The following is a 12,946-nucleotide window of genomic DNA, read 5'->3' on the forward strand; positions in this document are numbered from 1 at the left end:
GTGAACTAAAAAATTGGAGCCTAGCTGCAGAAACCTGGCACGGACATTACACAGTCGATGGAACAGACTACTTCTGACCCTGTCCACTCTGTTATTTCGGGTGCTGGCAGCTGTTGAGAATGAGTTAGTGGTGAGTGTGCTGGATGTCTGACATTACCTATTTTAAGGATAGGAAAGATAGGTCATCAATGTCCAGAACCAGGACAACTCCTTTAACTTGCACACATTTGCTATAAACAGCACAATAAACCATATACTGATATACATTTATTAAAGGGGTTATCTCACTTCAGCAAATAGCATGTATTACATAGAGAATAGTGTTGATGGAGCACCATAGTACTCGGGGGCTCGGGCCAAACACATTGGGATGTATTATAACATGTTGGCTACTGGCATTAGAGTGATTGGCTGGCCGGAACACATCATCGGGTGCAATATAGCACCCGATGACGCGTGTTTGGCTCATTTTACAGTAAGTCAGGGAGAGCTGAGGATAGGAAGGGACAGAGAGTGTAGGGAGTGTAATCAAATATTATAAGTGTACAAAAACGTTTCAGAGACCCAAAAGTCCTTGTAAGGACTATTGTGTGTGACAGCATCAATATATTTTTGTACCGCAACCTGCACTAAATTGCTCAGTGTTAGGGAGAGCTGTGCATAGGAAGGGACAGGCACTGTCCCACCACCAAAATAGTTCTGTAACAGCCTGGGGAGAATGTCTGGATGCATCTTGGACTTGCTGGTCGCTACTGGGAACTATGCTGTCCGAATAGTACGCCACTTTTACATAATGACAATAATAAGCACAAAACCAAGGGGAAAAAAATCTATTTTAGAGGAAAAATTTATATAAAACATTCTTTCCTAAATATTTTCTTGTATATAAAGTGCAGGTGCTGGCAAAAATTACAAGGAAGAGGCACTCTGATACAACCTGTATATCAGGAGGGCCTTATTCACATTGTGGTACAATTTTTCATGTAGTGGGACTCATACACTCATAAAGCCTATGCACTTAGTGAAAGGGCTTTCATAAATTACAAGGAACCGGCACTCCAATACACCCTTTATTACACATAAAGGAGGTCATTATACACACCCTTGAAAAATGATGATTGATGGCCTGCTGGTGACCCTCAAAAACATTTGGATCAAGGGCCTGCTGATCTTACCATGTAAAACATTATGGATGAGGGCCTACTGCCGCTTTGGTAACTGTAGTTACCCTGAGGCCAATCGCACTTCCCCGTGATGGCGACCATCCATTCAGATGTCTGGTCTATCAACTTTCGATGTTATTGTCAGCGCAAACAATAGTAATTACGGGTAACAGGAAATCAGTGTTTAATTCAGGAGAGGGAGCCTAAGAAACGGCTACGGCTACCACATCCAAGCGAGGCAGCATGTACTCAAATTGCCCAATAGGTATAATTAGGTGAGGGCCTGCTCTCATAATTAGGTGAGATGACACAGTAAAAGATTTTAGATGCGGGCCTGCAGGTGAGCTGACCCTGTAAAAGATTTTAGGTGCGGGCCTGCTGGTGAGCTGACCCTGTAAAAAATTATATGCGAGCACCTGCAGGTGAGCTGACCCTGTAAAACGTTATGTGAAGGGGCTTGCAGGTGAGCTGACCCTCTAAAATATTATATGTGAGGGCCTTCAGGTGAGCTGATCCTGTAAAAGATTTGAGGTGCGGGCATGCAGGTGAGCTGACCCTCTAAAAAATTAAATGTGAGGGCCTTCAGGTCAACTGAACCTATAAAAGATTTGAGTTGCAGGCCATCTGGTCAGCTGATCCTGTAAAATATTTGAGGTCCAGGCCTGCTGGTAAGATGACCCTGTGACAGATTTGAGGTGCGACCCTGCTGGTGAGCTGACCCTGTAAAAGATTTTATGTGCGGGCCTGCTGGTGAGCTGACCCAGTAAAAGATTTTAGGTGAAGGCCTGCTGGTGAGCTGACCCTGTAAAGATTGTAGGTGAATGCCTGCTGGTGAGCTGAGCTAAAAAATTATATGCGAGGGCCTGCAGCTGAGCTCACCCTCTAAAAAATTATATGCGAGGGCCTGCAGCTGAGCTGACCTTCTAAAAAATTATATGCGAGGGCCTGTAGGTGAGCTGACCCTGTAAAACATTATATTTGAAGGGCATATATGCGAGGGCATTATATGTGAAGAATAAGTAAGGTGATATGATAGAAGAGGAGGAGGAGGATGAGAAAAGGAAGATCCAACCATATACCCTTGTTTGTGGTGGAAGGGGTGCATGGGAATACAGTACATTATAAACAACACATTTAAAGTGCCTTTATGTTTAGCCACTTTCTTCTGGTGGAGTCGAGAAGTCATGGTCAATCCAGGCCTTGTTAATTTTTATAAGAGTCAACCTGTCAGCATTTTCAGTTGATAGGCGGATGCGCTTATCTGTTATAATGCCACGAGCAGCACTAAATACCCACTCAGACAAAAAGCTGGTGGCAGGGCAAACCAGCACCTCCAAAGCGTAGAGCGCCACTTTGTTCCACGTGTCCAGCTTGGACATCCAGAACTTGTAAGGCACTGAGGGATCATTAAAGACGCTGACACGGTGTGCTATATATTCTTTCACCATCTTCCAAATTTTCTCTCTCCTTGTGACAGTAGGCCGCGCATCATGGTGAGGGGGCTGGTGGGTTGTCATGAAACTGTCCCAGGCTTTGGAGAGTGTTGCCCTGCCTCTGTTGGAACTGCTGTGTGTTCCCCTTGTCTCCCCTCCTCGGTTGGCCAAGGAATTACATATTCTGCCTCCAGCATTATCAGATGGAAATTTCTGGAGCTATTTTTCAAAAAGGATCTTCTGGTATTGCACCGTTTTGCTCGTCCTCTCCACTAGCGAGAAGGGTGAACAACCAGTAATCAGTGTTGTCTAAATTGCATATAACGCACAGGTCGCAGGAAAGGCAGCCTAACATGAAGTCAGCCATGTGTGCCAGAGGACCAACAGACAAGACTTTGCTGTCGTCATCAGGAGAATGACTCTAAATCTCCTCATCCTCTTCCTCCTTATCTGCCCACCCACACTGAACAAATGGAATTAAACTTGCATGGGTACTACCCTCTGTAGCGGATGCAACTGTCTCCTGCTTCTCCTTCTCCTCCTCCTCCTCCTCCTCCTCTTCATCATCCAATTCGCGCTGAGAAGACGAAGTGAGGGTGTTCTGGCTATCACCCTGTGTAATGTCTTCCCCCATTTCCACCTCTCTTCCACATGCAAAGCATCAGCCTCAATTGTGAGCAGCTAACGTTTGAATAGACACAGAAGTGGGATGGTGACGCTGATAATAGAATTATCGCCGCTCACCATCTGTGTTGATTCCTCAAAGTTTCTTAAACTTTACAGAGGTCATACATCCATGCCCACACCTCGCTTGTGAAGAGCGGAAGCTGACTGGAAAGGCGATGACCATGCTGTAGCTGGTTTTCCACTACTGCACTCTGATGCTCACAAAGCCTGGCCAACACGTGGAACGCCGAGTTCCAGCGCGTGCTCACATCGCACAACAGCCGGTGAGGTGGCAAGTTAAAGCACTGCTGCAGCGTTAAAAGACCGTCTGAAGCTGTCGATGATTTGCGGAAATGTGCACACACATGGCACACCTTCACCAGTAGCTCAGTCAAATTGAGGTAGGTTTTGAGAAACCACTGAACCACAAAGTTTAAGATGTGGGCTAGGCATGGGATGTGTGTGAGCTTACGGCCATTATCACACACAGCCATGACTGGTTGTAGGTTAAGTGGCGAGAGCCACAGCTCAGTCTGGTGTCTTATCCCCTGCAACAGCTCTGCAGCGGTGTTATGTTTGTCCCCTAAGCATATCAGCTACAGCTGGGCCTGTTGCTGCTTCCCCACTGCAATGCTACACTGCTTCCAGCTACCGACTAATGACTGACTTCTGCTGCACGTGGGTAATTTGGAGGTGGAAGTGGAGGAGGAGAAGTGTAAGTTGGAGCCACTAATGTAGGTGCTGGTGAAAACCCTGATCGAAGTAGGGCCTGCAATCCTGGGCATCGGTGCCACCCCAGAGTACTACTCGCTTCTATCCTCCACAACATTCACCTAGTGTGCCGTCAGGAAAATGTAGAATCCCTGGCTGAATGCACTTGTCCATCTGTCCGTGGTTAAGTGGACCTTTCCAGTAAATGAGTTGGTTAGGGCACGTGTGATGTTACGGGACACGTGTTGGTGTAAGGCTGGCACGGCACACGTTAAAAAATAGTGGCGGCTGAGGACTGCGTAGCGCAGGACGGCCACCGACATCAGGCTGCGGAAGGCCTCAGTGTCCACTAGCCTAAATAGCAACATTTCCAGAGCCAGTAATTTAGAAAGCAGCGCATTTAGTGCTATAGCCTGTGGGTGGGTGGGTATTTTCACTTGCGTTCAAAGGCCTGGGGTAAGGACATCATCCACCACATCCTTTTCCACTTCCTTACTCGGATCATCCTCCTGATTTGTTGACCTAACCACAACCATCAGCGATTGCCAACTGTGTCCCATCCTCTTCATCAACATCTTGAGACAGTAATTGCGGTTGACTCATTGGCAACTGTGTCTCATCATCATCCACCTCATTAAACTCTAATTGCCGTTCACCACCGTCATGTTCTTGTGACTGTGGATGCTCAAGAGGTTGGGAATCAGGGCACAAGATCTCATGTCCCTCTTCAAGCGTGCTTGGCGAGAGGGCTAAATCAAGTAATGGCGATGAAAAGATCTCCTCGAAATATCCGAGTGTGGGATCACTTGCTAGGGCACACTGTAAATGGTGGGAGGAAGGAGGATCAGGGTGAAGATTGTGTGGACCAGACTCCTGGCTACTGAGACTGGACTTGTTGGAAGACAGGGTGGTGCTTAACTGACTGAAAGCATTATCTGCTGCAATCCAAAGACCACCTGCTCGCACTGGGCTGACTTCAAGAGTGGTGTCCTGCGCCACCCTGCAAACTGGGACATGAAGCTAGGTATCTTGGATGATTGTTTTTGTTGTGCTTTGGCAGCAGGCACAGTTTCTCATCGCCCAGAGCCACGACCTCTGCATGCACCATCACGGCCACTTCCCCGTCCCCTACTGTTCGGCTTCTTCATTTTAAATGTGATATATTCTTGAAAGTATGTCACATGTACAGTAGCGTAAGATTTGGAAGTGTATGTGCAAAAAAAATTTACATCAGTATGTGTGATGAGGAAACATTATACAGGACAGGTACCACAGTTAGCAGTGTCTACAGAAAAACTGCACTTGATTTCATTGATATATTAGGAATGCACACACTTTAAACAGGAGATGTGGCACGGATAATTTAACAGTCCGCAGCGGACACCATCTACAGAAAAACTGCACTGGATGTCACTGATATTTTAGGGATGCGCCCACTTTAAACAGGAGATGTAGCACGGATAATTTAACTGTCCACAGGGGACCCCATCTATGGAAAAACTGCACTGGATGTTACTGGTATTATTGGGATGCGTACACTTTAGACAGGAGATATGGCGTGGATAATTCAACTGTCCACAGGGGACACCATCTACGGAAAAAATGCATTGTGACTAACTAATATTTCAGGGATACACACACTTTAAACAGGAGATGTGGCACGGATAATTTAACAGTCCGCAGCGGACAACATCTATGGAAAAACTGCACTGGATGTCACAGATTTTGTAGGGGTGCACACAAGTCTGCAGGGGACACAGTCTACGGAAAAACTGCACTGGATGTCACTGATATTTTAGGAATGCGCACATTTTAAACAGAAGATGTGGTGCGGATAATTTAACTGTTCGCAGCGGCCTATTGCACGGTATTTAGTGCAGGATGCGCTAAAAATATATATTGCTGCTGTCACACACAATAGTCCTTAGAAGAACTTTTGGGTCTCTGAAAAGTTTTTTTGTATGAAAATCTTCCTATTAGGGTACATTCACACGTCTGTGGTGTGTTGCGGACCCGCAAATTGCGGATCCGCAACACACCTGGCCGGCACCCGCTATAGAAATGCCTATTCTTGTCCGCAGCTGCGGACAAGAATAGGACATGTTCCATCTTTTGCGGAGCTGCGGACCGGAAGTTTGGGGCCGAAACCCGGAAGTTCGGGGCCGCGCTCCGCAAATGTGGAAGTGGAGAGCATATAGTGTGCTCTCCGCTTCACGTCCGCGCCCATAGAGAATGAATGGGTCTGCACCCGTTCTGCAAAATTGCAGACCCTTTTGCGGACGTGTGAATGGACCCTTACACTCCCTACACTGCCTGTCCCTTCCTATGCACAGCTCTCCCTAACACTGAGCAATTTAGTGCAGGTTGCGGTACAAAAATATATTGATGCTGTCACACACAATAGTCCTTACAAGGACTTTTGGGTCTCTGAAAAGTTTTTGTACACTTATAATATTTGATTACACTCCCTACACTCTCTGTCCCTTCATATCCTCAGCTCTCCCTGACTTACTGTAAAATGAGCCAAACACGCGTCATCGGGTGCTATATTGCACCCGATGATGTGTTCCGCCCAGCCAATCACTGTAATGCCAGTAGCCAACATGTTATAATACAAGACACTTCCTATTGTTTTGCAATTTAGCTTCCTTTACTGGCTTGATTCATTTTTCCAATGCATTATGCACTGCTGGTTTCCATGGCTGTGACCACCCTTCAATCCAGCAGCAGTGATAGTGCTTGCACACTGTAGGAAAAAGCGCCAGTCTACGCTCACTTCCATGGTTCCAGCAACCAGAGAGGCCAGTGATTTTTTCTATAGTGTATAGACAGCCACTGCTGATTGGTTCCAGGATGGTCACAATCATGGATATGAGCAGTGTATAATGTGATGGAAAAATGAATCAAGCCAGCCAAGGAAGCAATATGGACAATCACAAAACATTACAAAGTACCTTGTGCAAGTCTGGCCACATGTCACTCCATCAGTGTCTATATTGGCACAAGAGCACAGCAATTATAGGGGTCAGACCGTGAAAAAAAAAAAAAAAGATGACATTGCTCATTGGGGAACATATGGCTGAAGCTGTAATAAATATTTATCAGTAAGTGGCAAATTTTCAAAAGTTATTGCATGTATGTGCCTCAATTCAGCATTTTACATGATTTTTTAAATAAATATTTGACAGAATAGAATGTAACTAATTGGAATTTTGTCCTCAAAGGATTTGTATGTTTTAGATAGTGGGGGGGGGGGCTAGGGGGTTGGGGGGGGGGGTTATCAAAACCTGTTTAAAGGGAAAACTGGCTTAGTTACCCATAGCAACCAGTCAGATTCCAACTTTCATTTTTCAGAACTCCTCTGGAAAATGGAAGGTGGAATCTGATTGGTTGATAAGTATATTTTTAATATACTCTGTATTATAAATCTTGGCTAGTAAAGGAGAATCCCACCTTTAGAGCTTACTACTATTAGCCAGAGAAGAGAGGGTGGCTATAAAAGAACTTCCCCCACTATAGAGGGATCTGCATGCATTAAATGGTCTGTCCATTGTTTTTAAATGGAACTACTTTACAATGCTACATTTACTAGTCATAGCTCTGCATTGCAATTAAACACTGTCTGCCAGTCTCCTCAACAGAAGTAATTACAGCTAATCGCTGGCAATGCTAGCAGCAGTACCCCATGCGCTCACTTGAATATTAGGGAACCCTTCAAAAAAAATGCTGTTTCTGTGTTAATCACATAGACTGGTTTCGGCGAATTTTTGGCAATATATATAGATTTAGAAAATAAAGTTAAACAGGTCCAGGCTTTTTTTTCACTGAGAGATTATGCAATGTTTTTCTAACCATCAGATTTCTTAGGTATAAGCATAAAAATTACAGAAGCAATTGGTGTTTTGTGCATATTGTATGCATAATTGTAATTAAAGTTGTTATTTTCTAGCAAACAATTATGACGGCCAGCTTCATCATGGAAAAATGGTTATTGTAGGAAATGAAAAATGTAACGAATATCACAAGGGGAGGATTACAGTCAATGAATCTGAAATTTGTGCTATTAATGAAACTGCCAACATTGCACCCTGCGAGGTAAGGCAACGAGCAAGATTAATTTAGACTAATCAAGTGTACTATATTTGATCATCCTTGATGTTCAGACAAGCAGATGTTTTCATTCTTGTATCATTTTAATGCTTTGTCTGTATAATCATTTTAAAAGCCACATTTCTATAAATCAAAAACTGGAAAGCAGAATGATAAGTAAGGGAAAATGAAGAATGTTAAGCTTTAAAGAATTAAAACAACTCCATACTTTATCTGAAGATGAAAAATGCTGGAAGAGTAGAAGCAAACAAGGATGGGTGATACTAGCAGCAGATGGAAATCCATGGAACAAGTTCTAACATTAATATAATCACGAACAGTATCAGAATCTTATTCTGTCATTTTTTTTAGATAAAAATAACATTAGTTCATAAACAGAAAAGAGAAAAACCAAATTAAACCTAGGGATATGCATATAACTGTTCATAGAATGTGAGAAAAATGATCTAGGACGATTAACGATCAGGAAAATCAAGTTTCCAGGAACCTTGAAAGAAATTTTACTAAAAAGATCACAAACGAGAAAATGCAGCTGTATCTTTAACATATGGAAGAAAAAGTTGGGAGTTGGTCCACAACCGTTGCTTTGTAGTAGTCTTATAAATCAGGGAAGCCAGGACAACCTATTGTTTATGTTCTTCTAGCCCAAGCTGAATGTGCAGGGGCCTCCACCTTCAAAATTTATTCTGAGAATCAGTTTTTGGGAACAGTTTTGTGAGCGGACATTTTAGCTACAGGCTTGTTTAAATGAATATAGGGTATGACAGGACTCCCATTGGTTTGTCCATCTCAGTGGATATCTTTGATTCTTCACAACAGATACACTGAATATAGGCTTCCTCTTTTAGCTAAACATGACCTAATACATAACAGGAGCCTGTCTTAAGTAGGCAGTCCATTTTAACCAGTGCTAGGTTTACAGATGTGTCCTTCCTTACCTTCCTCTTGGGATGTCCTGATGGATGTGGGTGTCAGGAGATAACCAGCTTTCACTTATGTCTATCCTATATGTGCCTATGTGTGGCCACCCACTGGTCATATTGTGAGTTGTAGCCTGTCAAGGATTTGGCAAGTACGTTGTCAAAATATATTAAATTGGTTTTAAAAGAAATTAGAGTCCTTAACCAATGTAGAGGCAAATTTAGGGTGGACACATTCGTGCAACTTAGGAGATGGGCTCAATTGAAATTGTATGGGTCCATCTTGATGCTGCCTCCAGTAGAGAGGGAGCCCTTTATGTGTGTGCTTCTCTCCCTTTGTTCTAGCGATTGGTTGGGGTTCAGAATTTGGACTCTCACCAATCCAAACCTTTGATATGTCACTCATCAATTTTTTTTTCAAAGTACAGGGATGCTTTAAATATTGAACGAATAACTCTTTATTTAGTATTTTAGTAAATATTTGAAAGAACATATAAAATAAATGTATTACTTCAAAGCTTGTTATATTCATTTGCATATCTTATGTTTTTTTCTTTCTCTAGCGTGATTATGGTGGTCCCCTTGTCTGTGCGGAAAACAAGACAGATATGGTACAAGGCGTAATTATACCAGGACGTGGTTGTGCTTCCCAAAACAGACCAGTCATCTTTGTCAGAGTGGCTTACTATGCAAAATGGATACACAAGATTATCTTAACTTACAAATCTCCATAGATTATGATGCAAATAATTGTGATTCTCTAAGCTTTACTTGATAATCAAGTTGTGCTTGTTGTTCTTTACCATTAATTTATTGTCATGTTCTCTTAATGCTGAGATGTTTGATTGACGTGGTGACAAATTTCCTGAGTATACTTGAACAACCTTTTATATGTACAGTAGGAAGTAAAATAGTTACACAGACTTTCATGCTGCTCTGATGGATAGTTTTACTGAATGGCCTAATATGTAACACTAGGTGACATTCCTTTAATTATTTTTACTCCAGTAGCAGACACATTATATCCGCTACAGTAGTAGATTGTTCTATGCAACTCAAAATGATACTCCAGGCGGTCTACTCACCCTCAAAATTACACTTACCTACATGGCACAATTCTGAAAACCCCATCATCTACTTGGAGACTTTTGCTGCAGCCTGTTGGCAACCTTCGTTACTGAGTGGCAGTTATAATAGATGGAATTGACCTGAGAAATATGCACAGCTCACAACTATCTCTAGTAATTATATTTTAGGACTAAAGTTCAATAAGAAAGAGTTAACAATGACATTGGGTTATATTCTTGAAATAACCCACTCTTTCTCTCTCTCTCTCTTTATATATATATATATATATATCTATATATATATATATATATACATATATATATATAATTTTTATTGATCAATATCAGATCTGCGTGGGTCTGACACCTGGCACCTCCACTGGTGAGCTGGTTGAAGGAAAGACCGCAGCCTTCCCTTCATTGTTTACCTGATCTCCATCGACATTGAAGCAATGAACAAGTGTGATTACTAGAAACCATCCCATTCACTTCAATGGTACAGCTTGTTTGTATACAAGTGTATATTTCACCTGTGTCGGCGGCGAGCAGGCGGAAAAATGAATGGAAGGTAATAGTTATATAGTAATACTTATACTGTACGGTAAATGGTCCACCCCATTTATGGCTTTTAGCATGGTGGTTTATGATAATTCCTAAATTTAGTAACTGTATGTTAAAATCAATGATTTTTTCTCTCAAAAATGTCATGGCATCTTGGATTAAACGTATCAAATACCCCGGTGGGTATACATGCTAGTGAATTTTCCTACCAGTCAGTTGACCTGAGAGTTGGGAAATAAGTTGAAAACTAATGAAATTTCTTCAAGATTTCTAAACAGGTCCTTCTGATTTTGATCACTACTGGGCAATTCATACTTACCGTATTTTTTTGCTTTATAAGACGCACTTTTCCCCCCCAAAAGTGGGGGGGAAATTGCAGTGTGTCTTATAAAGCGAATGGTGCATTTTTATACGGCTGACACTGATACATGACTGACTGCTATGCTGAATAGCGTGGCCTGCGATGTATCAGTAAGCTGGGTGGTTGGAGGAGCCGGAGGCCGGCAACTGCTGTTGCACTCGCAGCGGGACCCGATGCAGTCACAGTACTCCATTACACCATTCCCCGCTCACAGCAGTCTTTACATTTAAAGTCTGTTTATTCAATCCTTAACCAGTGGCTCTGGTTTGTTAAACTAGCGTAATCTTCTGTAGTAGTACTCACTACTGACTATCAAAGCGGCAGGCAGGCCGGCAGCGTAACCTCACTCACTCATTTAGGCTCCTCCCACTTCATGAATGGAGCAGGAGGCGCATGAATGAGTGAGTGACCTTACGCTGCCGGCCTGCCCGCCGCTTTGATAGTGAGTACTACTACAGAAGATTACGCTAGTTTAACAAACCAGAGCCACTGGTTGAGGATTAATCTAGTAGCAGATGCAGATAGAACATTATATTTTAAAGATATGTTTCTTCAGAAGGTTTCAGCTATAAAGATAAATCAAGAAATATATTTTATAAACCATAGCAAAATACAAACAGTATAGTAAGTCATGGAAAACCCTTTAACAATTACAATAATTCCTGTGTGACATAGTGTATGTTTGTATGGAGTCTTGCTGTAAGATACCAATATTGTATATAATGTGTCTAAAAGAAAATCAACTATGGTATGTATTGCTTTTCTTACATTATATACTGTTTGCTGCCTTTCCACAAGAACATATTTATAGAACAAAGTATAAAACCATTGTAATTAAAATAAACATACAATTTTACCCAAGAGCATAACACTAAGACCACTGGAATTTAGTATACAAATAAACTTCCATACGTAATCTGTCAACATTTATTCATATAAAATACACAGTAGCAGAGTTAAACTATAATAACACTTTAAACATACGTTGAATATTTTTAAACTATTTTATATTAAAACTAAATTTAGTTCAGTAATTAACTTCATGGCAGTATTATGTATATAGCCAAAATAGCTAAATATTTAATTTGACCTCTCCTGCTATGCAAGAGAGTGTCATCTATTGGTAGATATCATCTGTGTAGTAATGATATATGTAAAAATGTACATAATCTTTATAGAAAAAAATGTAATGTGTATTGTGAATTTGCAATTACATGTATTGGACAGCACCATGTGTTCTACACATTGTTTTGCTGCTATCATCAAAATCTTGTCAGTACATGATACAAATAATCAAAGTATCCATGCCAATTCCATGAAAATACAAATGAGGACAATGGTCACAATTATTAAACCTGGATATAACTTATGGTTGTCTACATTTAATTCAAATGTGAGCATACATAACTTCTTATATTGTATGCTTATTTGGTCAGAAATCAGGATGCTTGTAAAACCATATTTTGCTTCAGGTTGCCTTTTGTGTCACATATTCTCATATTTGAACATTAGGAACAGATTAAATAAAAAGTAGTGACTAAAAGTGTCATTATATTCCCGTGGATGTTATATGTTTGTACCAATGGTACCAATATTTTAAAGTGTTAACATTTTGCAAATTATTTTCTGTTTAGACTGTTGAATACATTTTTTTTTTTACTTCATTGGTATTCCTGTGGCAAGAGTTTTTTTATCATGTAAATGGTGTAAAAATGTACAATCTCTTAATATTTGGAATAATAATATTTGTATTTTTGTAATCTTTATCTTTTACATTAAAACAATATTTTAATAAAAAGTGTATTATGAATTATTGAATTGTTTATTTTGATCTATTCAACTACATATTTAAGGTTAAAGGGGGCTTCACAGTTTAGATAATACTAATGTTTATTGTAGGCCCACCTCAGCTGGTTTTCTGGAATCTCACTGCTGGAAGATTGTATAATTGGTT

The 12,946-nt window shown here is 41.2% G+C and overlaps 1 protein-coding gene across 2 annotated transcripts in view; it reads left to right on the top strand.

The window, feature by feature from the left end:
• HGF (hepatocyte growth factor) overlaps positions 1-11,300 on the top strand; it is a 127,205-nt gene extending 115,905 nt beyond the window's left edge. For both annotated transcript variants that reach the window (XM_044280125.1, XM_044280126.1), the window contains exons 17-18: positions 7,923-8,068; positions 9,567-11,300. In XM_044280125.1, the coding sequence (XP_044136060.1) occupies positions 7,923-8,068; positions 9,567-9,737 (317 nt within the window). In that variant the 3' untranslated portion in view covers positions 9,738-11,300. The remainder of the gene's footprint in view (positions 1-7,922; positions 8,069-9,566) is intronic.
• Positions 11,301-12,946: the final 1,646 nt, after the last annotated feature.

Source organism: Bufo gargarizans, chromosome 2 (assembly GCF_014858855.1).
Source record: "Bufo gargarizans isolate SCDJY-AF-19 chromosome 2, ASM1485885v1, whole genome shotgun sequence".
NCBI classification, from domain to species: domain Eukaryota; kingdom Metazoa; phylum Chordata; class Amphibia; order Anura; family Bufonidae; genus Bufo; species Bufo gargarizans.